This window comes from Euleptes europaea, chromosome 4, assembly GCF_029931775.1.
Source record: "Euleptes europaea isolate rEulEur1 chromosome 4, rEulEur1.hap1, whole genome shotgun sequence".
Classification (NCBI taxonomy): Eukaryota; Metazoa; Chordata; class Lepidosauria; order Squamata; family Sphaerodactylidae; genus Euleptes; species Euleptes europaea.
In genome coordinates this window covers 12494357-12521852 of record NC_079315.1, presented here as the reverse complement: position 1 = coordinate 12521852, position 27496 = coordinate 12494357, and the positions used below count along the sequence as shown (strand labels likewise).

Sequence of the window (27496 nt, the reverse complement as noted above, 5' to 3'; positions counted from 1 at the left end):
GGACTTAACATGTATGACAAAGATTCTCTGAAAAGTCTCAATGTGGTACATCTTTCACTTAAACACTCAATATTTAAATTACAAAGGTTACCTTACAGTACAAGCTATTGCTCCAATTTAGAGTAGATCATGCCAGGCAAGGACTGAAATGCAAACTGGGGGTGTTCCATTGAACACAGAGGAATCAGTCGGGGGGTGGGGAGAGGTTTCTAGAAGCATCCAGGAAGACAGTCAAATGCCAACTTCATTTACTACTCTATTTATAGAAACAGAAACCAATAAAATACAGCAAGTGCTTGCAAACGGTGAGCTCTGTGGCTTTTGCGTCACGAAGGCTTCATTCGGTGCTGGTGCCACTAGAAGAAAATGGGAATCTTTTCCCGATGTTCAGGAACCGAACACCTGTTTCTTTCAGTTTGGGATTGGTCACTATTATCATGATTGAATGAGCAGAAGGATAGGAAGATAACAGGACGATGGCGGTCAGATGACCAAGGCTTCCCAGCCTAAAATCTTTTGAAACCGTAACAACCAAGGCAACAAAATATACAACAAAGAAGAAAAGAAAGCCCAGCAGAGACTTCATGACATTCAGATGGGCCCGAGTGCTGAGATCCTTCGTGTCCAGGCCGTTCTCTCTCATGTTCCTTGTGTGCCTCCATAGAGAGATGAACAAAAGAAGGGATGCAGCTAAGCATATGATGAAGCAGAGGGTAGGGAGAGTGAACTGGACAGGGGCGAACTTGCTAAACGTTTCCCTGGTTTTGAGGTTCCTGTGCTCTGTTAGGTTTCCTGTCAGAGTGCCGCATTTTCCTCCATTCACATAATCCACGTACGAAGGGAGAGATAAAACCACAAAAGCGACACAGGGAATTGTAAGCAGTCTTGGCACCAGCCTGTCAATCCTTGACTTCAACCAGGGGAAAGGGGGGCGAGCAAACGTGGTGACCTTCAGGCAGTAGAAAACATGGAGAGTGGTGTCGCAGGAGAAGCTGGCCATGTTGCAGTAGTTCCAGGCCATGTTCATGATCTGTTCTGCACAGCTAAATTCATAAGTCTTCGGAGAGATGAGGTAAACACATTGGTTCATCAGGAGAAGCCCTTGCACCAGAAATCTGGAGATGCTCAGACAGGTCAGGAGAAGACCACAAGGGATCAGTTTCTGGCTGTGGAGCCAATTGTGGCCATTCACAGCTATGATAAATCCATTCCCTAGTAGGCCAACAGTGGATATCACTCCAAAAATGACCAGACCGAGAATACCAAGGGGTCCTGACATATTGCCACCTATTATTGTCACTCTGCGAATCAAGGTCGGTTTCTGTTTGTGAGTTTGCTAGCTTTTATCTGGTTTGGCTTCTGCTGGGTATTCAAATAGGTCATGTTACATAGAGAGAGAGATGCAAATCTTAAGTGGTTTTTTCCAGCCAATGACGTGGCTGTGCATTGTGTTGCATGTATACGCCAAGTCCTTGGAGAGCTGAAATAAAGACAGTGGTCCATCATGAGAAGCCCTTGCACCACAAATATGGAGATGCTCAGGCAAGGCAGGAGAAAACCACAATCGATAAGTTTCCCACTACGGAGCCAACTGTAGCTGTTCACAGCTAAGATAAATCCATTCCCTGGTAGACCAACGACTGTCATCATTTCAAAAACGACCAGACAAAGAATACTAAGGGGTGCTGAACATTTTGCCACCCGTTATTGTCACTCTGTGAATCAAGATCCATTTCTGTTTGTGGCTTTGCTAGCCTTTGCTAGTTTTGCTTCTCCTGGGTATTCAAATAGGTCATGTTACATGTTGCAATATTTGAATACGGATGAGCCATAGTTTTGGTGAAGGATTAAACTATTTGTTTTGCTGCATCCTAGTGAGCTTGAATGAGGAATCCGTTGTAGAAAATGCTGTCTAAGCATGCCCTCTCTCCAGTTTTTAAAGACATGTATTTGATGTGAAGAGACAGCAAGGAAAACTCAAATAAGGAAGAAGGGAACCAAACCAAACCCACAAAACCAGGTTAGCAATCAAAAAGGTTGAGCAGCTATCATAAAATAACAAAATAGTATTTTATTGTGTGCACAAATTCATAGAAAGATTAAAAAGCAAAGATATGGTGGCCATAATACCTGGATGGGGCTTTGGGTTTTAATCATTTTATGAATTTGTGCACACAATAAAGAAAATACTTTTTTGAGACAGACAGCAAGCAAGAAATGCAATTGTCTGGAAGTTATGCCTGGGAATTATTTTTACTTAGGGTGTGGCAATCTTCTCCCCTTTTCTGGCCTTCCATACTTAGACTTGCACATGTGTATTTTGTTCTGAATTACACTGCATCGTATGTTTTATAGGCTTAAGCTTGTATAAGCTACCTTCCATTCTTACATTGCGTACTTCACTTCACCTGCTTATACTGAAAACAGTGCTCATGACGGCTCACTCAATAACTTCAATGCTATAGGCATTTTGCATCAGAGAAACAAAAACAAAAAATAAAATATTGGACAAGATAAAAACTCACACACATCTTGCACATTTTCCAGTGTGGTGTAGTGGTTAAGAGCGGTGGTTTAGAGCGGTGGACCCTAATCTGGAGAACCGGGTTTGATTCCCCACTCCTACACATGAGCGGTGGACGCTAATCTGGTGAACCTGGTTGGTTTCCCACTTCTACACATGAAGCCAGCTGGGTGATCTCGCCACTTAAGAATGGGCCTCGGAAACTTAGATGAACACTAATTTTTAACCTCTTGCCATGCAAGGAATTTTAATTGCTATAATAAGGTATAATTTATATAAGTATGCCTGGCGTCCTATAATTTTGTATTTTATAAGAGTATATTTATATTGTTGTCTGGCTTGTGCTGTATCAATAAACATTACAGCTGGGTGGCCTTGAGCTAGTCACAGCTCTCTTAGAGCTCTCTCAGCCCCACCTACCTCACAGGGTGTCTTTTGTGGAGGGGGGGAAGGGAAGGAGATTGTAAGATGGTTTGAGTCTTCCTTAAGTGGTAGAGAAAGTCGGCATATAAAAACAAACTCTTCTTCTTCTGTTTAGGAAGCACTTCTCGGGTTTATAATATGGACGCATGCTTTTTTCAGTTTGGGATAGGTGGTTATCAAGATGACGGAGTGTGCCGAAGGATACAAAGCCAAGACGATGTCAGAAATAAGCCGCTCAAATTTGCCATACTGGAAAATATCACCCACAGCAATGATCATGGCAGCAAAATGTACAACGTAGAAGACAAGCAAGAGAAGCAAAGGCTTCATGACGCTGAGGTGGGCCTGAGTGCTGAGGTCCTTGGTGCTGAGGCCGCTCTTCTTCAGGTTCCTTGTGTGCCTCCACAGAGAGAGAAGCAAAAGAATGGACGCAGATACACATATGCTGAAACTGATGGCTGTAAAGCAGTACTTAAGAGGACTTAACACCATAAATGAGCAGTTGTCGTGAGCCTCACTTTGGCTGTTGTTCTCTGCTAGATTTCTGGTGAGATTGTGGTATTTTTTCTCTTCACATTGTCCCATGATTGGAATAGAACAGACTATGAAAGCTAGAACTGATATTCCAAGGAATCTGGGCGCCAGGATCCCAATTCTTGGCTTCAGCCATGCAAAGAGAGGGTGGGCAAAGTTGCACACCTTCACACAGTAGAAAACACTGAGCCACGTAACACACCAGAGGCTGATCATGTTCAAATACACCCAGGAAAAGGTGAATGCCTTGTGTTTTATGCTACCTAAGTATGTCTCTGGAAAGCTGAAATACACCAGTTGGCTGCTCACGATAATCCACTGCAAGAGAAATCTGGAGAGGCTCAGAGCGGTCAAGAGAAAATCACAAGGGAGCATCTCCTTGCTTTGGAGCCAGCTCTGGCCGTTCACGACGATGATGAATCCATTCCCTAACAGGATAACAGCAGACTCGATCCAAAAAATGATCAGAAAAAAGATACCCAGTGGAAAAAACATGTTCCTGTCCATCTCTGCCATCTTTGGAGAGAAATATCTGAGAAGGGAACAAGTGGATTTTAATTGTTGCTCTCCTGGTTTCAGTATGATGTTTAGCAGTGAAAACTCCGGCTTTAGGGGCTATTTTAATGGTCATGGCATGCTATACATAGAGCGAGATGCAAATGTTAGAAGGATTCTGTTACTAATGATGCAGGTATCATGTTGTACACATCTGCCCAGGGATTTTTTTCAGACTTGCACAACCAAGAGCATGACAACTCTTTGCGGGCCATTTTCACAGGCCTTTCGGACATCTGGAACTGGGTGTACAAAGAGCTTTGAACTTCAATCCGGATCGTACTCTTCATCAACAGAAGTATAGTGTCCAGATCACGCGAAGTGATGGTATCACTTTACTCTGCTCTGGTTAAACCTCACATAGAGTACTGTGTTCAGTTTTGGGCACCACCATTTAAGAAAGATGTAGATAAGCTGGAACATGTCCAGAGGAGGGCAACAAAGATGGTGAGGGGTCTGGAGACCAAGTCCTATGAGGAAAAGTTGAAGGAGCTGGATATATTTAGCCTGAAGAGGAGAAGACTGAGAGGGGATATAATAACCCTCCCCAAGTACTTGAAGGGCAGTCATATAGAGGAGGGTGCCGAGTTTTCTGTTGCCCAAGAAGGTCGGACCAGAACCAACGGGCTGAAATTAAATCAAAAGAGTTTCCATCTAGACATTAGGAAGAATTTTCTAACAGAGCGGTTCCTCAGTGGAACAGGCTTCCTCAGGAGGTGGTAAGTGCTCCTTCCCTGGAGGGTATTAAGCAGAGGCTAGATGGCCATCTGTCAGCAATGCTGCTTCTGTGACCTTAGGCAGTTCATGAGAGGGAGAGCATCTTGGCCACCTTCTGGCCACTGGGGGTGTGGGGGGGGGGGAGGTAGTTGTGAATTTCCTGCATTGTGCAGGGGGTTGGACTTGATGACCCTGGTGGTCCCTTTCAACTGTATGATTCTATGAAATATATTCTTTGTGAAACCTAAGCAGTCTTTGCCTTGGGAGCCTATGAGCCCTCCTACCTCTGCTTATATCATACCTATCTTATTTTCCACCACAGCTGATAGAAATGTAGGTGGCTGTCATTACAGGGGAAATGGTACTGTGATGTGAACCCCTGTGACCCTAACCCACTGCACTCCCTGCCTCCATACCTGTTCTGGAATCTTAAATTACAATTTCCATTTTTAATCCTATTCTATGAGTGGCAGCATGGTGTAGTGGTTAAGAGTGGTGGATTCTAATCTGGTGAACCGGTTTGGTTTCCCCACTCCCCAAGCCTGCTGGGTGACCTTGGGCTATTTGCAGTTCTCTTAGAGCTCTCTCAACCCCACCTACAGTACCTCACAAGGTGTCTGTTGTGGGGAGAGGAAGGAAAGGAGATTGTAAGTACGGTTGCCAACTGCCAGGTACTAGCTGGAGATCTGCTATCATAACTGATCTCCAGTGATAGAGATCAGTTCCCCTGGAGAAAATGGCCGCTTTGGCAATTGGAATCTATGGCATTGAAGTCACTCCCCTGCCCAAACCCTGCCCTCCTCAGGCTCCGCCCCAAAAATCTCCCGCCGGTGGCAAAGAGGAACCTGGCAATCCTACTCCTGAAGTCAATGGGCTTAGAAGATATAAATCCACTTTGAATTGCACTGATAGTGAACCCATGGTCCGAATCAGTACAAAGCAGCTTCGTAATCTTGGAAATCAACAAGACCTGCATTTATGCAGTACTTTAATCAAGGCTCCTTTGACATCCTTGTTCTTCAGACTGTATATTATGGGATTGCACAAGGGAATGACAATGCTATAGAAGAGAGCTCATTTTGTTCTGACCACAATGGAACCAACGAAAAGGGAAGAAAAAGAAGAGAGAAAAAAAACTCAACCTAAACTACACAAAGAACCTAAAAGTTGAACTGAAAGTTATAACAAAATAATAATATTATTTATTATACGGTGTACGCAGAAGTAAAATCACTGGGCCTTATATATGGCCTAATCAATTAAAAGAATATATATAAAATAGTTGCTAATTTCCCATCATTGTTGATGATAAAAACCAATGTAAATGACCAATAAATAACCAGATGCATTTCTGCCTGTGTGGCCTTCTTCAGTGGTCATATATACATTTACAATTATTATAGAGGCACATCCAGAAATACATGTAAAAGTAGTGCTATAAAGCAATAACCTTATATATTGTGTGGCCCGTTGTCACTTATTGTTTTGTATCATAGGTATTTCACCATTTGAATTGGCTCACAAAGAAGTCTTGTAATGTATTTCCAATGTTGTATGGATGTGTACATCATCAATCAGTGATAAAGCATATTTGCAACAACATTCACGTGAACACATGAAGCTGCCTTATACTGAATCAGACCCTTGGTCCATCAAAGTCAGCATTGTCTACTCAGACTGGCAGTGGCTCTCCAGGGTCTCAGGTAGAAGTCTTTCACATCACCTCCTTGCCTAGTACCTTTAACTGGAGATGCCAGGGATTGAACCTGGGACCTTCTGCATGCCAAGTAGATGCTCTACCACTGAGCCATGGCCCCTCTTGTAATTATTCAGATAAGTTCAGCTAATACACAGGATGATCAATGGACTTAGAAGATATAAATCCTCTAACAGTGAACCCCTGGTCCGAATCAGTATAAAGCAGCTTTGTAATCTTGGCGATCAACAAGACCTGCATTTATGCAGTACCTTCATCACAGCCCCTTTGACATCCTTGTTCTTCAGACTGTATATTATGGGATTTAATAAGGGAATGACGACGCTATAGAAGAGAGAGATCATTTTGTCCTGACCCGGGCTATGGCTAGACTCAGGTCTCATGTACATAAATATGGCGCTGCCATAGAAAAGCACCACTACTGAAGCATGAGAGGCACACGTTGAGAAAGCTTTGCACCGGCCTTGGGTAGATTTGATTTTGAAAACGGCCCCCAATATGCGGGCATAGCTCACCATGATAAAAGAGATGGGTGCGACCAGGGTGACGATGCATCCCAGTGAAGTGAGCTTTTCAACCACATTGGTGTTGGCGCATGCCAGCTTCAGCAATGCAGGCATTTCACAGAAAAAGTGATCTATCACATTGGAGCCACAGAAGGGCAACCGCCAAGTGAGGACCGCGTGTGCCACGGGCAATAAAAGGCCACTGGTCCAGGTTGCGGCAGCCAGCTTAATGCACACTTTTTTGTTCATAAGGGATGCATAATGCAGAGGGTGGCATACGGCAGCATACCTATCGTACGCCATCACTGCGAGGAGGATGCATTCGGTGGTGGCCAAGGCGAGGAACGTATACATCTGTACCGCACAACCAACCAGTGAGATGGGTGTGTTTGGACTCTGGAGGTTGGCCAGCATCTGGGGGACGGTGCTGGAAGTGTAGCAGATGTCCACACAGGAGAGGTGGCTCAGGAAGAAATACATGGGGGTGTGGAGTCGAGAATCCAGCCGGATAAGCACCAGTATGATTGCATTGCCTGCCAGCGTGATGGCATAGACAGTGAAGAATAACCCAAAAAGAATGAGACGGATCTTCAAGTTCCTTGAGAGGCCCAGGAAGATGAATTCTGTCACTGATGTTTGGTTCCACATTGCAGCTTCTGAATTTTGATTTTCTGTAGAAAAGAAAGATGGATATTTCCCCATATGACTTAGAAAACACTGGTCTCTTCCATTGCTATGAAGATAAGAAGAAGAAGAAGAAGAGTTGGTTTTTATATGGCAATTTTCTCTACCACTTTAAGAGGGGAGGGGACAGGTTCATGGAGGAGAGGGCTATTCATGGCTACTACTCAAAATTGATACTAATCGTGATGCATACCTATTCTCTCAAGGATCAGAGGAGCATGCCCATAACATAACATTACATTACATTACATTACATTACATTACATTATAAACAGTTGGTTTTTATATGCCGACTTTCTCTAGCACTTAAGGAAGAATCAAACCGACTTACGATCACCTTCCTTTCCCCTCCCCACAACAGACCCCCTGTGAGGTAGGTGGGGCTGAGAGAGCTCTAAGAGAGCTGTGACTAGCCCAAGGTCACCCAGCTGGCTTCATGTGGAGGAGTGGGGAATCAAACCCGGTTCTCCCGATCAAAGTCCACCGCTCCAAACCACCGCTCTTAACCACTACACCACGCTGGTGTAGTGATTTGAATATATGACAATATATTGAACTTATTTGAATATATGACATGCTATCTGTATAGCTTAGGATTCAGTAAACATACACAAGATTCTTAACATATCATAAAATTTTCACTGTCAATGTGTTTTTTTGTCACACGATTATTTTATTTTACTTTTATATAAAGTTCCTTAAGTTAGACCTATGCAAGGTGGAGAAAAGAAAATATGTTCACATATCTGAATATTTATTTTATTTATTCACAAGGTTTATACCTTGCTTTTCTGCCTTCATCAGGGCCACCAAGACAGCTGACTGATCAAAAACTTGCATAATAAAAACATCTCTTAAAAACCACTAAAACCAAACAAAAACACATCATAACAATTAAAACAACGCTGAAACGCACATATGAGCCCCGTGGCGAAGAATGCTAAGCTGCAGTACTGCAGTCCAAGCTCTGCTCATGACCACGGGATCGACTTGAGTTCGATCCCGACGGAAGTCGGTATCAGGTAGCCGGCTCAAGGTTGACTCAGCCTTCCATCCTTCCGAGGTCGGTGAAATGAGTACCCAGCTTCCTGGGGGTAAAGGGAAGATGACTGGGGAAGGCACTGGCAAACCACCCCGTAAACAAAGTCTGCCTAGTAAATGTCGAGATGTGACGTCACCCCATGGGTCAGTAATGACCCGGTGCTTGCACAGGGGACCTTTACCTTTTTTTAAATGCAAATATGAATACATAAAAACAAAAATTAAAACACAGCGCAGGAAAGAGTGATAATTTATTACTATAATTTTTCATGTTAGTTCACGTGAGGGGCTTTGGCTCAGTGGTAGAACATCTGCTTGCCTTGCAGAAGGTCCCAAGTTCAATCCCCAGTGTCTCCAGTTAAAGCACTGGTTCCCAACCAGGGGTCCGCGAGAACTAAATTAAGGTCCGCGAAACAAAGTTATAAACCCATAATAAATTAATATTTTCAATTAAAAGTTCTCTATTATAAAATATATATATTCAAATATAATTCTAAGTTTAATGTTTAACTAACAGTTATGATTAAAGTTTATTTTCAAATTCCCGGAATTTTTATTTTGAACCTTGGGGTCCCTGCACCGAACAAAAACTTCCTAGTGGTCCCTGGTCAAAAAAAGGTTGGGAACCACTGAGTTAAAGGGATTAGGCAAGTAGGTGATGTGAAAGACCTAAGCTTGAGACCCTGGAGAGACGCTGCCGGTCTGAGTAGACAATACTGATTTGGATGGACCAAGGGGTCTGATTCAGTATAAGGCAGCTTCATGTGTTCATGACCTCTTAGCTCATAAGAGTTTTTCTGGGGATTTTTAACATGCTGTTTAGGGTTGCAGGCAGGGAAGGTGGCATGGTATATAGCCCAATCTTGTCAGATCCTGATGTCACTACATTATTTCTACCATTTTTTTTATTTGTATCTGAACTCTGTATCATGTCCAATATGCTGTGCTCAATGCTCATTCAGATTTCTGTAATTCTTGTCCCCTGCTTCCTGGTCCATTGTCTCATCCCGTTGACTGTGTTGACTTACACTGTGTAATCCTCTTCGGGTCTCAGTGAGAAAGGCAGACTATAAATACAATGAAGCAAATAAATAAAATAAAATAAAATGGTTGCAGGTTTGTGTGTGCTTTTTTTAAAGCAAGACTTCAGAGTGCCATATTTTGGCTGTTTTATAAAATGATTGAATAAAACTATACAGGTTGAGTATCCCTTTGTTTGGACATCTGATATTCGGACTGACCCGAAAACCAGAGCTGGCATGCAGGAATTACTCAGAGGTTCTCAGCAGCACACCAATTTGCTTTCCGATGGTTCAATGTACACAAAATTATTTAAAATAGTGTTTAAAATTACATTCAGGGGATGTGTATAAAGTGTATATAAACCATATATAAAACATACATGAATTCTGTGTTTAGACTTGGGTCCTATCCCCAAGATATCTCATTATGTATATCCAAATATTCTGAAATATAGAAAGGTCTGAAATACGGACCACTTCTGGTCCCAAGCAGTCTGGATAAGGGATACTCAACCTGTATATATATGTGGATCCTAATTTTGGGATCATAGTTGACTGTTCTATATTGTTCTCTTTTGGGGGGTAAAAGTAACAGTTCGTCAGTTTATAAAAACCTTACCTGGTAGTGTTGGTATTATAGTAAGCGTGATTCCAGTTAAACCAGTGGCAGACTACTTCAGAGAAACCGATCGTCACTCGATGTTTGGGGACAAGGGAATGGCTTCTGTCCACTTTTAAGTCCATATCGGCTCGAAGCATGTCATTCAATGGAAGCACGCATACTTTGCAAGTCATCAGATTTCATCCCTTGCTTCTCTGTTTAAGAGGAACTCAAAGCAAAGCTGTGAAAAGCCAGCGTGGTGCAGTGGTTAAGAGTGGTGGTTTGGAGTGGTGGACTGTGATCTGGAGAACCGGGTTTGATTCCCCACTCCTCCACATGAGCGGAGGAGGCTAATCTGGTGAACTGGACTTGTTTCCCTACTCCTACGCATGAAGCCAGCGGGGAGACCTTGGGCTAGTCACACTCTCTCAGCCCCACCTACCTCACAGGGTGCCTGTCGTGGGGAGGGGAAGGGAAGGCGATTGTAAGCCGGTTTGATTCTTCCTTCAGTGGCAGAGAAAGTTGGCATATAAAAACCAACTTCTTCTTCTAATACTTTCACTGCTGCTGATCAGAATAAACATAAGGGAATAAACATAAGGGAGCAGCACAGGCTGATTGAGTATAAGGAAGTTTCTTATATTCAGGGAGAGGAAGCAATAATATCCAGGAAGGGTCTACCTGTTCTGAAAACTGGAGCCTCAATAGGGTTGCCAACCTCCTGGGAATCTCCCAGAATTACAACTGATCTCCAGACAACAAATATCAGTTCCCGTGGAGAAGATGGCTGCTTTGGAGGGTGGACTTTATGGCATTATATCCTGCTGAGGGTCCTCCCCTCTAACAATATCCCCAAATCTCCCCTCTAACAATACCCCCAAATCTCCAGGAATTTCCTCCCGAAGCTGGTAATGCTGAGTCTCAAAGGATTCGGCAGCGGTCTTCTGTAAGACACACACAGTTAGCTTTCAGTAATTGATTCCTCTAGGGCTTTGGCAGAAAACAGTGAAGACTTGAAAAGACTACTGGTGAAGGTTAAAGCAGACAGTGCCAAAGCAAGATTACAGCTGAACACCAAGGAGACAAAAGTAATGATTACAGGGGAATTACACAACCTTTAAGGTTGATGATGAAGGAATTGTTGGAAATACAATGTCTAGTGCGCAAAGATTGATTAAAGAAAGGAAGATCAGCAGGAGGCAGCAAGTGTGAGAGTTGCATAGATAGAAAGGTTGTGATCCTTCTCCCTTCCTGTGCTCTTGTTAGTTCACATAATGCACCTCTCCTCTTCCTTCTAGTTACAGTGAAAGAGAGGAGCAACCGGCCGCGTGTTGCCCTGTTAGTTAGGGACCCTAGTTAGAAATAAGCCTGTCTCTCAGTCGTTTACCAAGTTTGGGACTTCTGAATAAACTCACTTTGTTTAGTCCTTAATCAGACTCAGGATCATTCTTAAGAAAAACTCCATTTCCTTCTGAAATTGTTCAAGATTTTCTGTTCCTTGGCTCCATCATCAACCAAAAGGGGGATTGCAACCAAGAAGTCAGAATGGGGTTGCCAGCTCCGGGTTGGGAAATACCAGGAGATTTTTGGGGTGGAGCCTGGGAGGGTTTGGGGAGGGGAGGGACTTCAATGCCATAGAGTCCAATTGCCAACACACCCATTTTCTCCAGGTGACCCGATCTCTATTGCCTGGAGATCAGTTGTAATAGCAGGAGATCTCCAGCAAGTACCTGAAGGTTGGCAACCCTAAATCTGAAGGAGATTGAGACTAGGAATGGCAGAGATATACCAGGGAGGATCTGCACCACACTATTACTCTATGATACCTAGGGTTGCCAACCTCCGGGAGATCTCCTGCTATTACAACTGATCTCCAGACGATATAGAGTTCACCTGGAAAAAATAGCCACATTGGCAATTGGCTCTGCCCCCAAAACCTTCCCTCCAGTGGCAAAGAGGGACCTGGCAACCCTAATGATGCCACATTTGGAAAAGGACATGGATTAGCATTCACTCTTCAGAATATACATCTTACCTTTGCATATGTTTGTAACAAAAGCCTCCAGACTGATTTTCCTATGGGAAAACAATTTTGTGCAGGAGACTCTTTGCAGCTGAAAAGCTTAACCCCTTCCCTGCCCACTGCTTTTTAAACTACACACACACTGCTGATTTTGTCCTGCTGGTGTTCCACCCTTGGGAAGGGGAAAGCATCTTGGAGTGGTTTGGGGTGGGAAAACAAGCTGGGAAAGGATTAAATTCCTTCCTCTACACCTTCCTTTCACTGCTTCTCCATTCCAGATCATCCTGTTCCTTCCATTCAAGAAATCCACGGGCTTTGAAGGGTATGCCTCTGCTTAGGATGGCACTGTAAATGCATTAGTCACTTCCCATGAAAATGTATTCTCGAAGCAATTTACAACAGGTCTAGGAAAACTCTACAGAGTACAGTAGAACACCATAAACATAATGGCAAAATTGGGTCGAACATAAAAACAAGAAAACCCATGCTGGATCAGACCAAGACCCATGAAGTCCAGCAGTCTGTTCACACAGTGGCCAACCAGGTGCCTCCAGGAAGCCCATGAACAAGATGACTGTGGCAGCACTTTCTTGCCTGTGTTCCACAGCAACTAATAGAATAGGCATGCTCCTGTGATCCTGGAGAGAATAGACATGCATCATGACTAGTATCCATTTTCACTTGTAGCCATGAATACGCCTCTCCTCCATGAACATGTCCACTCCCCTCTTCAAGCCTTCCAAGTTGGTAGCCATCACCACATCCTGGGGCAGGGAGTTCCACAATTTAACTATGTGTTGCATTGACACTGGCTGCTTTCACATAAGGATTTTTCTCTGCATGGGAAGCATGTGTGTGCGCGCACTGTCAAGTCACAGCTAACTTATGGCGACCTTGTAGGGTTTACAGGGCAAGAGATGTTCAGAGGTGGTTTGCCATTGCCTGCCTCTGTGTGGGCTTAGAGAGTTCTGAGAGAACTGTGACTGGCCCAAGGTCACCCAGCAGGCTTCAAGTGGAGGAGTGGGGAATCGAACCTGGTTCTCCAGATCAGAGTCCACCGCTCTTAACCACTACACCATGCTGGCATTAAAACATGACTCGGGACACTTCTAGGGTTGCCAGCCTCCAGGTACTAGCTGGAGATCTCCTGCTATTACAACTGATCTCCAGCCGATAGAGATCAGTTCACCCGGAGAAAACGGCAGCTTTGGCTATTGGACTCTATGGCATTGAAGTCCCTCCCCTCCCCAAACCCCGCCCTCCTCAGGCTCTACCCCAGAAACCTTCCGCCGGTGGTGAAGAGGGACCTGGCAACCCTAGGTACTTCTGAGGTTTTCCCGGTTAAACCAAATAAAAAATAAAACTGCTGTAAATTGGCTCAGAAGGGAATCTGCAGAGTGACCAGGAGGAGGGAGCGTAACCATGTGGACAATCCCTTCACTGCCTACAGAGGAAAGGGGGCACTTTCAGAGTAGCACGGGGCAGCTTCTTGCTCAGCGCCATTCCCCTCTCCTTTTCTCTGCTGAGTTGGCTTCGTAGAGAAAGGAAAAGGGGAGGGGGTCCGGATCACCGGGGGGGTGTGTGTCCAAATGAAATCACCTTTGTGTTTGTGCAGGTCCCATGAAAAAGAGGGGGAGGGGAGGGTTGCCAACCTCCAGATACTGGTACAAAACAGGAATACCCTTATGCTTAGGCTTGCCAACCTCCAGGTGGTGACTGGAGACCTCCTGCTATTACAACTGATCTCCAGCCGACAGAGATCAGTTCCCCTGGAGGAAACGGCCACTTTGGCCATTGGACTCTATGGCGCTGAAGTCCCCTCCCATCCCCAAATCCTGCCCTCCTCAGGCTCCCCCCCAAAAGCCTCCCGCCAGTGTCAAAGAGGGACCTGGCAACCCTACTTATGCTATTGTGTTAATGTCAATGAAAACAGACAGCATAAGTCAGAAAAGTGCAATATATATGTCTATCAAATAGTACCAAAACCACAAATTTCCCACAATTCCATATATTCTCAGTCAGAGTAATAAACAGCCATACAATTATATTGAAGTCTGCAGACTAACATACAGTATTTTCTCTTATCTCTTGCATTCGTTCATCTTTTTTTAAAAGATATTTTATTCAGAAAAGATAACAAACAAACATATACATACACTTCCATCCACACATTTTGCGCTTACTTCAGGGATCAGTTTGCATAAACATTACTCTGTTGTTATATTTACTTCAACATTACTAAACTTATCTATATTTATACTCTAAGTTTATCTTTATCTATAACTTATTCAAGGTACATAGCTATTGTTTTCTAGCTCTGTTAAGTTTTAGTCTACACTTTCCCGTTAACATATTCAAAATAGCATTCCCATTTCTTCTGTGAGTCTTCAATCATTCTTTCTTTCAGGATGTTGGTTAATCTGGCCATCGCTGCAAATTCTTCCATTTTTTTGTTGCCACTTTTCTAAGTCCGGAACAGTCTCTTGTTTCCATGATGCTGCCAGTACCATCCTTGCCGCAGTCGTCAGATATCCTTGCATTCGTTTCTCAAATCTCCTGCAAGAGACATCACCAGCGGTTAGGAGTCCACCGCTCCTAACCACTACACCACAGTACCATCCTTGCCGCAGTCGTCAGATATCCTTGCATTCGTTTCTCAAATCTCCTGCAAGAGACATCACCAGCGGTTAGGAGTCCACCGCTCCTAACCACTACACCACACTTAGGGTTGCCAACCTCCAGGTGGTGCAAAAACAATCCACACAAGGCTCAGTTCTATACATATAGTCAAAAGAACACCTGTGAATAGAAACTTTACTCAGAAAAGCGTAAGCTACCACTACACAGGCAAACTTCAACCACCAGACTACTGTGGAGCATTAAGAAAACAACAAGGCTGAAGAAGCCATCATTGGTGAAAGCGTCTATTACCTGGAAGACGTTTCCATTCTACTATAAGTGCCAGCTTGGTCTCCATTTGAAACACCTGCAGCACATAGCCAGTGGATATAAAAGTCTGATTTCCCACTTGGACTCTTGGAAAACCTGTAGGAAATCTTTCTACTTTCGGGACCAGCTCTTACAAAGACTGAAATTGTACTGGAAAGTCTTTAAGACTCAAAGAGAAACATTAGACATAGATTTGTTGTGTATATTGTTCTTTGACTTGTCTTTTGATATTTTTGTATAATGTTCTCTTGTTTGACTGTCACTCACCTATAGATATTGCTTGCCCCACATTTTGTATTGACTATCTCCTTTAGAATATATGCACAGAACTGAGCCTTGGGTGGATTGTTTTTGCATAGCCTATTAGCATCGTTGAGGGCAGCAGGAAAAGAGGAAGACCCAACAAGAGATGGACTGACTCAATAAAGGAAGCCACGGCCTTCAGTTTGCAGGATCTGAGCAAGGCTGTCAAAGATAGGACATTTTGGAGGACTTTCATTCATAGGGCCGCCATGAGTCGGAAGCGACTTGACGGCACTTAACACACACACACACACACACATACATTAGCATCGCACTGGGAATTGTTTTGATAAACCTCCAGGTGGTGGCTGGAGATCTCCCGCTATTACAACTGACCTCCAGGCGATAGAAATAAGTTCACCTGGAGAAAATGGCCGCTTTGGAAGGTGGACTCTGTGACATTATCCCTTGCTGAAGTCCCGCCCCTCCCGAAACCCTGCCCTGTCCTCAGGCTCCACCCCCAAAATTTCAAGGTGTTTCCCAACCTGGAGACCATAACTGTTGTAATGTCGTTAGTTTTGGCAATTGATGGCTGAGGCAGCTAATGGAGAGGCTGACTGAGAGAAGGCCGAGTAGAAAGAGAGGCAGCCAAAAAGAACTTAATAAGACTCTTCTTAAGTTAAGCGAAGCGGATGCGTCCTGTGTTCACGATACGACTTATGGCGACGAGCATCAACTGAAGGCATTTTGGCAAAGAAGCAGCTGCTTTTCCTTCCTGAGTATACCTGAGGCTGAGAGAAAATGGCCGCCACCCTGGCGACTGTATCACGATTTCATCAGCGGCAACAAGCTTGGGAGGAATACTCTGAAATCCTCACACAGTTTTTCCACTGCAAATGATGTCACCAATTGAAATGCCTCAATTACCTCAATTGCCCAATGAAGTAATTCAGGAGAGGTTATCAGGATCCAACAGTTCTTTTATTGGCCAATAAAAGGGCAGCGCGCGTGGGAAATGCCCTTACAGCATCAGAGCATTGCCCACCCAAAACAAAAGAATGCATCATCTTTTATAGACTTTAGCATAAAGGAAAGTTAATCAGGATGGTGTATAACAATCAGAGCCAATACAAATTAGATTCGTATACACAATCATTTGCATATCCTATAAGAGTGGTCTTAAGGCATTCACTTTAGATGGCCATATGATCCCTTAATGAAGAACCGAAACCTAACATTCTTTTCTGACATTCCTGGTGTTTTCAATCACTTGGTTTTAAGCCTTGTTAAGGAGCCCTGTTGTACCAGGCCTGCAGGATGAGGTCACTGACACCTGATAGCAATGGCTGCTAACTCATATTCACACACTAGTGAATATGAACCAAAGATTCGTTCTCTTGCCCCTTATACATGGGGCAGAATATATATATGTGCCTGATGCTTATGGTCTCATATCTGAGCATAGCACCTTATAATTCTGTGAGTATTCATACATATGAAAGAATATATGTTTTCCCATATAAATGAAGTTTATAGGCACTTCACAATGAGGGAAAGAAGAGAGCAATTTTGCTCAGCAGTGTGGGACCTTCCACTTAGAGTTTAATGAGAAACCTCTTCCTTCCTGAAAAACCCAGGGATGAAACATTTGGAGAATTAGTGAATCTGTTGCAGAGCCGCTTTAACCCCACTCCCAGTGAGACAGGGGAGCGTTTTTGTTGGGTTTTGGATAGCGAGTTTCATTGTATTTCAGTCACTCAAGGGTTAAACTGTTTGTAACCAAGCTGACCAGATCAAAGGTGATGTGACCTACAGTATGTGTCAAATAGCCATTGGCTAAACAGGACAGTTGTAAAGGTATTTGCATACCAGGAGCTTCTTCTTTGTCTTACCTAGAAGAAGCCTCCGCCATTAGGAATTAGACTTTAGATCTGACCATGTGAAGATGTAAACTATAGAACTCCCACTTTGGGATGTGATAGGAAACTTAGAATGTAGAAAGAGATTTATTATTTTACATCCAAGTAACCCTTTCCTGAAGTTAGTAAGTAAAGGTGATTTTTACTAAGAGAAATGACTGCGTGTCTTTCTTTGTGTGCGTGCAACCTTAATTAGCTTCTGCCGGTGATTCCATTAATATTCAACGATCCATTTCCTCTATTAAGGGTAAAATTCCCATCAAATTGGTAGCAGAGGATGGTTTGGAATATTAATATGAATTATTAATGGATTTTGGAGAAGCCAAAACACGCACAGCTTAAGTTAGGATTTTTCCAGGGAAGCCAAACGGATTACAAAACGCCAGAAGGGATCTTTTTCTCTGCAAAAGCTCAGCGGTTTATTCGTGTGAGACCTGAGGAACTCAGACCCAGCGTGCTGTAATCTGAGAGGAGGAAAGCTGCGAGGATGTCGAACCCAGACGACAGAGCTACAACGAGCACGGGAACTCCAGCCGCTCCCAACGCAACTCCACGAGTCGTGAGTGCAAAAGGCCCCCAAACTGTGACTATACCTCCCATAGCAAAAACACCATTTGCTTTATGGAAGAGAAATGTAATGTTTGCCTTTGAAGCTATGGATATTGAATGGGTCTTAGATAAAGAAAAGCCAGGAAGAGATGACCCAGAGTACCCTGATTTTAAGAGGGCAAATGCACAAGCAGTCTGCCTCTTAATGGGAGCATTAAGCCAAAGCGAATCTGATATTCTGTTAAATAATGAAACGGCCAAAGATATAATGAAAGAGCTATCTGCAAAGTATTCTGTAACTTCCTCAAATCAGCTCATGGCAATGAAAGGAAACTTATTCTCAAGCAGGATGCCAGAAAATATTTCTCTGACTGAGCATCTAAGACAATTACAGACCCTGGCCGCTGAAATTCGCATTGCAGGCGAAACAGTGTCAGAAAGAGACTTTATAACAATTTTCCTAGCCAGTCTTCATCCCAAATTTCAGTCTGAAAGGAGAAACCTGCTAGGGAGAAAGGAACTGAACCTTAATGATCTTGTGTGTGCACTGAAAGAGTTTGAAAATGATCAGAAACGTTTAAATGAAGTATCAAGTGGGATCTCAGTGATGAATGTGCATGAAAGAAAGATTTTTAAATGCTTTACGTGTGGGAAAATTGGTCACAGAAGTTTTCAATGCCGAGAAAACATGGCGAAGGGGGGCCCCTCATCCCCCTCCCCCTCTTCTTCTTCTCACCAAAAGCCCGCGAAATTCAAACAAAGGCCGGAAAGGCAGCAATCGCGCCAACCAGCCACAAGAGGGAACCAGAGTACAAGTAAAAGGCCAAATGAGATGACCACGCTTATGGTTAAGAAGACTTCTTGTATTGATTTAAAGTCTAAAACTGAATCCAAGCATGTTAGAGACATTATTCTTGATTCAGGAGCGGATTGCCACTTATGGTCTAACAGAGAATGTTTTAACCATATGGAAGCATGCAATGAGAAACTTACAGTTGCCAATGGAGAGTCAATCACTTGCAAGGAAAAGGGATCTGTGACTGTGTATATAGAGAGCCTATGTGGAAATGTAATGCAACTGAATTTGACTGATGTTTATCATGTGCCTAATGCCAAAGAATGTTTGATGTCTGTAAGGAAACTGAATAATGCAGATTTTAAAGTGACTATGGAGAAAGATGGATGTTGGTTAATTGACCCTAAAGGACGGATTTATCCAACCAAAGCAGAAGGATCTCATTACTGTTTGGTTAACATAGCAGATGAAATAGACACTTCTGATTCAGATTGCAATGATGAGGCATTGCAGGAAGCGCAGGATGAGGCCTGCGATTCAGAAACGGAGCATTTAGCTGCATATAATGGAAAATCAAATGAGATGAAAACTAAGGAATGTAATCATAAGGACTGTGTTTATGGATATCATGTGAAATTAGGGCATAGAAATTTCAAATCTGTGAAGCAACTGCTGAATGATTGTGATATAGCAGTAAAAGAATGCTTTGCCAGCCAGGAGCGATGCAGCGTTTGCATTAGAGGGAAAGGAACTGCCCCAAAGCACGTGCAGAGAGGCACAGATGTTAAGGCAGAAATTCTTGATGAAGTTCACTCTGATCTTATTGGGCCAATCAAAGATTCTGCTGGAGGATCTAAATACGTTCTGCATTTTATAGACAGTTATTCAAGATATGCATATGTCTACTTATTGAAATCAAAGACTGAAGTAGTTGATAAGTTTAAGATGTATGCTGCCATGGTGAAGAACAAATTTAATAAAGGAATTCAAGTGTTATTCACAGATCTAGGAACTGAGTACGTTAATAGTCAAATGAAGGAATTTGTTGAATCTGAAGGGATTGAACATGTGACCAGTGTTGCATATAGCCCACGGCACAATGGACTCTCAGAGAGATTTAATAGAACTCTGATGCAAAGTGCGAGATGTATGTTGTTGCAGGCAGGATTGCCTGACCCCTGCTGGGGAGAATGTGTTAGTACAGCAGCCTATCTCTACAATAGGTCAATTTCTAGTACCATTAACATGACTCCATATGAAAGATGGAATGGCAGAAAGCCTAGTCTAAGACATTTGAAAGCTTTTGGAAGTCATGTATATACTTACATCCCGAAAGAGAAAAGGGGAAAGCTAAGTCCTACAACAGAACTTGGAATCTTAGTAGGATACCTCCCAAAAGGATACCGTGTAATGAATCCAAAGACATTCAAAGTTCAAGCATTGAATGCAGTGTACATAGATGAGAGAGATGTCATGAATGGAAAGCAAACCAGCTACTCATCTAATCCAGAGGACAGTGAAGAGGAAGAAAAGGGGATTCCGTTTACAGCATGGGAAATCATACCACCTGATTCTGCAGACAACCCAGAGACTGCAGGAACAAAAGGGGATGACCCCGGTGCTGATGGAACCACCTCACCCTCTCCAATCCTAAGAAGATCCACAAGGACTACAAAAGGAATACCAGCGCCTAAACTGAATCTCTATGCGGAAGTGAAAGGTCAGATGGAGCCCTCAAGTTGGGAAGAGCTGGAAAAGCTTCCCGATGGTGAGCGGACCAAATGGCTTGACGCAATTCGAGATGAACTAGAATCGCTGAAGAAAAATAAAACTTGGAAATTAACCACACTCCCACCTGGAAAGAAGGCAGTGGGATGTAAATGGGTTTTCAAACTGAAGGAAAATGCTGATGGAAAGATCAACAAGTACAAAGCAAGATTAGTCGCAAAAGGATTTACCCAGAAATATGGGACTGACTACACAGAAACGTATGCACCTGTTAGTGGACAAACAGCTATAAAGACTTTGCTGAGTATAGCTGCATCTAAGAACAAAATTGTCTTACAACTGGATGTCAAGACAGCATTTCTAAATGGAGAATTAACAGAGGAGATATACATGGAAATACCTCCTGGACTAATGGACAGTAATACGGAGAATAAAGTTTGTAAACTTGAAAAGACTTTATATGGACTTAAACAATCTGCAAGAGCATGGAACCACAAACTTACAACCTTACTGGAAGCTCAAGGCTTCAAACAAGGAAACATAGAGAAATGTTTATTCAGCAGGAAAGTGGATGATCGATGGCAATATATTTTAATTTTTGTAGACGACATTCTAATCTGTTGTGATACAGAAACAGCTGCTAAGCAAATAGCAGACAAACTGAACCAATCAGTAGAAGTCAAACTACTTGGAGAAGTGAAAAATTATGTTGGAATGGAAATTGAAAGAGATCAAGATAATGGATTCTCAATCAGCCAAAGGAGCAAAATACTGAAATTCCTACAATTTATGGATATGATGGAGTGCAAAACCAAAAATATTCCACTTGACCCATCATATATGAGTCTGGAAGGAAGTGAACCATTGAAGGACAATCACAAATACAGAGAAGCAATTGGAAAACTACTATACCTGAGTAATGTTAGTAGACCAGATATAGCTGTTGCAGTTGGAATTCTGAGCAGAAAGACCAACGCACCTACAGAACACGATTGGAGCGCGATAAAACACCTGACAAAATACCTAAAGAAAACAATCGACTTGAAACTGAAGATAACTCCAAGCGATGAACCAAGACTCGTAGGATACATGGACGCTAATTTAGGTGGAGACAGAACAGACTGCAAATCCACAAGTGGATATTTATTCTTCTTTGAAGGAAACCTAATCTCCTGGACAAGCCAGAAACAGCAAAATGTTGTAACCTCTTCAACAGATGCTGAATGTGAAGCAGCCAGCAGCGCGTGTGCGGAACTAGAGGAAATACTTGAACTACTACGTGACTTCGGAATAGATGGACTGACACCTGTAACAATGTTTGAGGACAATCAAGCTTGCATAGCAATACTGAGCAGCGAAAGCGCCAGGAAAGGAAGAAGATTTCTTCAATACAAGACTGCCTCCGTGAGAGACAAGCAACAAAGAGGACTTTTGAAAGTGAAGTGCTGTGAGAGCAAAGAGATGGTGGCGGACATTTTGACAAAGCCACTACACAAGCAACAATTTGAATATTTGCGTGATGCTTTATGTTTGTATGCCTGAATACTATGTAAACTCGAAAAGGGGTTTGTTGGGTTTTGGATAGCGAGTTTCATTGTATTTCAGTCACTCAAGGGTTAAACTGTTTGTAACCAAGCTGACCAGATCAAAGGTGATGTGACCTACAGTATGTGTCAAATAGCCATTGGCTAAACAGGACAGTTGTAAAGGTATTTGCATACCAGGAGCTTCTTCTTTGTCTTACCTAGAAGAAGCCTCCGCCATTAGGAATTAGACTTTAGATCTGACCATGTGAAGATGTAAACTATAGAACTCCCACTTTGGGATGTGATAGGAAACTTAGAATGTAGAAAGAGATTTATTATTTTACATCCAAGTAACCCTTTCCTGAAGTTAGTAAGTAAAGGTGATTTTTACTAAGAGAAATGACTGCGTGTCTTTCTTTGTGTGCGTGCAACCTTAATTAGCTTCTGCCGGTGATTCCATTAATATTCAACGATCCATTTCCTCTATTAAGGGTAAAATTCCCATCAGTTTTAAATTTAATTCACGGTCCAGAAAGTCCAGGGAGTCTGTAGGGGAGTTCGTAGCTGAACTGAGGAAGCTCTCTCAGAATGGCAACTATGGTACCACTTTGACACAGATGTTAAGGGATCGGTTAGTATGCGGAGTAAATGATGAGAAAATACAGGGGTGACTGTCTGAATCTTCCTTAACCTTTGATTCTGCATTAACGTTGGCCCTGGCTATGGAATCAGCAACTAAGAATTTAAAGGATTTGCAGGCACCAACACTACAACAGAGGGAGAAGGATCTCATGCAGGGGACACCTGGACGAGGCCAAGAGAGCCTGCACAATCTTACAACCATTTTCACAGTCCAGAAACTCTGCAATGCTGCAGTGTTTTTATCAAGGCCCCTTTCACTTCCTTGTTCCTCAGACTGTATATCATGGGATTGAACATGGGGATGATGACGCTATAGAAGAGAGAGACTATTTTGTCCATCTCTGGTGAGTGGCTGGACGTGGGTCTCATGTACATTAACATGGCGCTGCCATAGAAGAGCACCACCACGGTAATATGGGAGCCACATGTGGAGAATGCTTTGCCTCGACCGTGTGCCGATTTCATTCTGAAGACGGCTCTCAGGATGCGGATGTAAGTCATCATGATAAAGGAGGTGGGAGTGATCAAGGTGAAGATGCACCCCAGTGAAGTGACGTTTTCAACCGTTTTCGTGTCGGCACAGGCCAGCTTCAACACTGCTGGCATTTCACAGAAGAAGTGGTCGATTCGATTGGGACCACAGAACGGCAAACGCCAGGTGAGGAAAGTGTGTAACACCGGCAACAGAAGGCCACCAGCCCAGGATGTTAGCGCTAGTGTGAAGCACACTCTTTTGTTCATGAGGAATGTGTAGTGCAAGGGGTGGCATATGGCCACGTACCTGTCGTAAGCCATGACGGCGAGCAGAATGCACTCAGTGATAGCCAAGGTGAGAAAAATGTGCATCTGAATGGCGCAGCCAACCAACGAGATGGTTTGTCTCAGGTTCTGGAGGTTGGCCAACATCTGAGGGATGGTGGTGGAAGTGTAGCAGATGTCCACGCAGGAGAGGTGACTCAGAAAGAAATACATGGGAGTATGGAGTCGAGAATCCGACCAAATGAGCAACAATATGATTGTGTTGCCTGCCAGTGTGATGCTGTAGATCACGGAAAAGAACCCAGAGAGAATGAGACGGATTGTCAGGCTCCTGGAGAGACCCAGTAGGAAGAATTCAGCCACTGAAGTTTGATTCTGCATGTTAGCTTTCCAGGTTCTGTGTAAAAGAAAGGGACATGTGTTTTTGATACCAGCAAATTGAGTTCAATTCTATTAACTACTCATTGATATGAAAATGTAATCTTTTAGTAAAGTAAAATATATAGATAAATATATAGCAGGTCCATGTAGTTTTAACTAATCAATATTATGTTGTGTAAGCATTTAATAGTTTTATAATAGTCCAGGTTAGAAAGATTATAAACCCATTCCAGGTATTCACATCGATAACTTGTCCTAGGGATGTATTAACAGGCAGATTTGTTACATCGTTTGGTTTGTATGTTTTTTGTTGTATGTTGTTGTATGTTTAATAATATGTTGGGGGGAAAGTTAATAAATAAAAAAAGAAAGACAGCGACATGTGTTTACCGTCTGAATTTGAATGCTGGGTATGAAGAGTATTGAATATGCTTAAAAATTCTATATAGCCAATGTTATTGCAATATACTTTGTTGGCAACTCTTTGATAAGTGTACCTAATATACCTCAGAGGTTCTCAGCCATGCTGAGCCTATGGGCACTTTGGGGATTTGGAGGAAGAGTAGTGGGTAGGGTTGCCAACCTCCAGGTGGTGGCTGGAGGTCTCCTGCTATTACAACTGATCTCCAGGTGACAGAGATTAGTTCACCTGGAGAAAATGGCTGCTTTGGAAGGTGGACCAATGTCAGGTTCTCCAGCCAACCTGGGCAATTCCCAAAAAGCCACTTGCTCAGACAGCCAAGTCAGAAGCAGGTAAACTTTATTGAAGAAGCATCAGGTACAGCTAAGGTAACTTGCAGAATTCAAAGCTGCTAATGAATGAGCCAGACTACAGAGCATAGCTTAAACGTGATAGCAAGATTACATCACAGGTGCACTTTCTAACAAGCCTGGGAAAGGGATTAATAACAATGTCTGGGGGGGGGGAGAGAGGAAGGATGAAGGGAGAGCGGGGAGACATAGCTTGTTAGCCACTCAAGGCTACAGCAATGGGTGGAGGGAAACCGAGGGTGAGAACAGTACAGCAAATATGCAAACATCCGCAACCGGGCCTGTGCTCATGTCAAGAGCCTAACTGCTTGTACGGGCCGGCTCCAGCATGGCAGAACAGAGCAACACAAGGCACTAGCTAAGGAACGACTGACACCTCTGACATTCTGCCCCCCTTAAGGCCCCCCTCCCACACCAGTGGCAGGACGTGGCTTTTGAGGGTAAGCAGTGTGAAATTCACACACTAGGCAAGGGACTGCAACATGGGGGGCAGCCACCCACTCATCTTGGGCAGGTCCCAAATGTTTCCAACGAACCAGATAAAATAACTTTCCCCTCCTCAGCTTAGAATCCAGAATCTTAGCGACCTCCAAATGCACCTCCCCCCCCCCCATGGTAGGCACTTCAGGACTGGGCACCGGGTGGAAGTGGGGAGCTGCCGTGTAAGGTTTGAGGAGACAGACATGAAACACTGGATGAACCCCCCCTAAGAGCCTTGGGGAGTTCAAGCTCGACTGCCACTTCATTGATCACCCTGGTGACTGGGTATGGGCCGATATACTTCTCACTGAGTTTTTTACTGGGACGTAAGGACCGCAGATTCTTTGTGGACAGATACACCAGGTCCCCTACTTTAAACGCACAACCAGGAGAACGATGTTTATCTGCTTGTTCCTTATACTTGGATTTGGCTCGTTCCAAATTCTTCTGGAGCCAGGGCCAGGTGGTTTGAACCACATGCACCCAGTCCTGGATTTCTACAGCCCCCTCCCCCTCCGGGGAATAAGAAGCATTCCCAAAAGGCCCAAACTCCCTGCCATATACCACCTGAAAGGGACTGAACCCTGTGGACGAATGAGGAGCATTATTGTAGGCATATTCAGCAAAAGGCAACAAATCGACCCAATCCTGATGGTAATTCACATAACAGCGCAAATAGCATTCAATCACAGCATTGACCCGTTCGGTCTGACCGTCCGTTTGAGGGTGGTAAGCCGAGGACAAACCTTGCTCCACCCCCATCATTTTCAGGAAGGCCCTCCAAAACTGAGCCACGAACTGGGACCCCCTGTCGGAGACCACCTTGTGTGGGATCCCATGCAATTTCATCACATGTGTAACAAACATACGTGCCAACGTTTGGGCAGAAGGCAACCCCGAACAGGGAAGGAAATGCACTTGCTTGGAAAACAAGTCCGTCACCACCCACAAAACAGTTTTCCCCTGGCTGGGAGGCAGGTCTGTAATGAAGTCCATGGTAACCACCTCCCAGGGAGCAGACGGAATCTCCAGAGGTTTGAGAAGTCCAGGGGGCTTCCCCATGAGTCTTTTAGAGTTTGCGCAGGTTGGGCAACTGCACACAAAAAGATCCACATCAGCCCTCATTCCCGGCCACCAAAATTGATGACGCAACAAGTGCAAAGATTTGACAAACCCAAAATGTCCGGCCGTTTTTGCCCCATGCACCATCTCCAAAACGTCCTTCCGAACAGCTTCGGGCACGTAAAGCTGTTCCCCATGCAACCATAAATCCCCTTGACGAGTGAGGGCTTGGGGGAGGATCTGCGTGGTTTCCTCCTGACACAAGGCTTCGCTTAGTTTTAACCGAAAAGTGTCTGGAAGCCCACTAAAAGTGGTCGAACCGTTAGTCCGGCTTTGAGCCCAGTAGTCACAGCCAACCCCGACACCTCCCCCCGCTGCTCCGGGGTGAACAGAGAATCAACAGGACGGTCGCTTTGTCCCCGGTACTGAGGGAAGCGAGACAACACATCAGTTAAGGCACTGTCCTTTCCTGCAACATGTTTTAAAACGAAATGAAACTTAGCAAAGAATTGGGCCCAATGTACTTGCTTCACGGACAGCTTTCTTGACCCTTTCAGGGCCTCTAGGTTCTTGTGGTCGGTCCAGACCTCAAAGGGCACCTCAACTCCAAATCGCAAGAGCATGTTTTACGGCAGCCGCTTCCTTTTCCCAAATAGCCCAGTTGAGCTCAGATTGTGAAAACCTTTTGGAAAAATAGGCACATGGCCTCAAATGTCCATTATTGTCTTTTTGCATCAGCCCCCCCCCCCATAGCAACATCAGAGGCGTCCACCTGCACAACAAAAAGGCTTTTCGCAGTCCGGATGTTGCAGCACTGGTTCAGACGTGAACAACTGTTTGAGTGCAGTGAACGCTTGTTGACACTCAGGGGTCCACTGAAGCCGAGCAGACGGCAAAGCGGCTTCAGGACCTTTCCCTTTAGTTCGCAACGAGGAGGTGAGGGGCAAAGCGACTTGAGCAAAATGAGGAATGAAATTCCGATAGAAATTAGCAAAACCGAGGAACTGTTGCAACTGCATACGAGTAGTGGGAGGCTCCCACTCCACAACTGCCCGAACTTTCTCGGGATCAATTTCAAACCGCTGATGCGACACAATGTAACCCAGGAAAGTCAGAGACGACTGATGGAAGTCACACTTGGACACTTTGGCATACAACTTGTGAGCACGTAGTCGTGCTAAGACTTCCTTGACCAGAGTTACATGCTCCTCCATCGTTTTGGTGTAAATGTCTGGGGGGGAAGAGGGAGGATGAAGGGAGAGTGGGGAGACATAGCTTGTTAGCCACTCAAGGCTACAGCAACGGGTGGAGGGAAACCGAGGGTGAGAACAGTACAGCAAATAT

General features: G+C 43.9%; 3 protein-coding genes across 3 annotated transcripts; all 3 read right to left on the bottom strand.

Annotated features, from left to right (window-relative positions):
- Positions 1-337: 337 nt before the first annotated feature.
- LOC130476525 (taste receptor type 2 member 7-like) lies at positions 338-1279 on the bottom strand. The gene has a single exon (XM_056848470.1). It carries the CDS (start codon positions 1277-1279, stop codon positions 338-340), a length of 942 nt encoding a protein of 313 aa, XP_056704448.1.
- Positions 1280-3058: 1779 nt separating this feature from the next.
- Positions 3059-3997, bottom strand: LOC130476523 (taste receptor type 2 member 7-like). Its single transcript, XM_056848468.1, has one exon. The coding sequence runs from the start codon at positions 3995-3997 to the stop codon at positions 3059-3061; it is 939 nt and encodes a 312-aa protein (XP_056704446.1).
- A 2697-nt stretch (positions 3998-6694) lies between these two features.
- LOC130476522 (olfactory receptor 5T2-like) lies at positions 6695-26903 on the bottom strand. The gene is made up of 3 exons (XM_056848467.1): positions 26892-26903; positions 22908-23833; positions 6695-7709 (listed from the first exon to the last, which is right to left on the bottom strand). The coding sequence occupies exons 1-3, from the start codon at positions 26901-26903 to the stop codon at positions 6695-6697; spliced, it is 1953 nt and encodes a 650-aa protein (XP_056704445.1).
- Positions 26904-27496: the final 593 nt, after the last annotated feature.

Coding starts and splice junctions, on each gene's coding strand:
- LOC130476523 (XM_056848468.1), bottom strand. CDS start 3,997: ATGGCAGAGATGGACAGGAACATGTTTTTTCCACTGGGTATCTTTTTT.
- LOC130476525 (XM_056848470.1), bottom strand. CDS start 1,279: ATGTCAGGACCCCTTGGTATTCTCGGTCTGGTCATTTTTGGAGTGATA.
- LOC130476522 (XM_056848467.1), bottom strand. Junction 7,710..22,907: donor CATTGCAGAGTTTCTGGACT/GTGAAAATGGTT, acceptor TTATCTTCATAG/CAATGGAAGAGACCAGTGTT.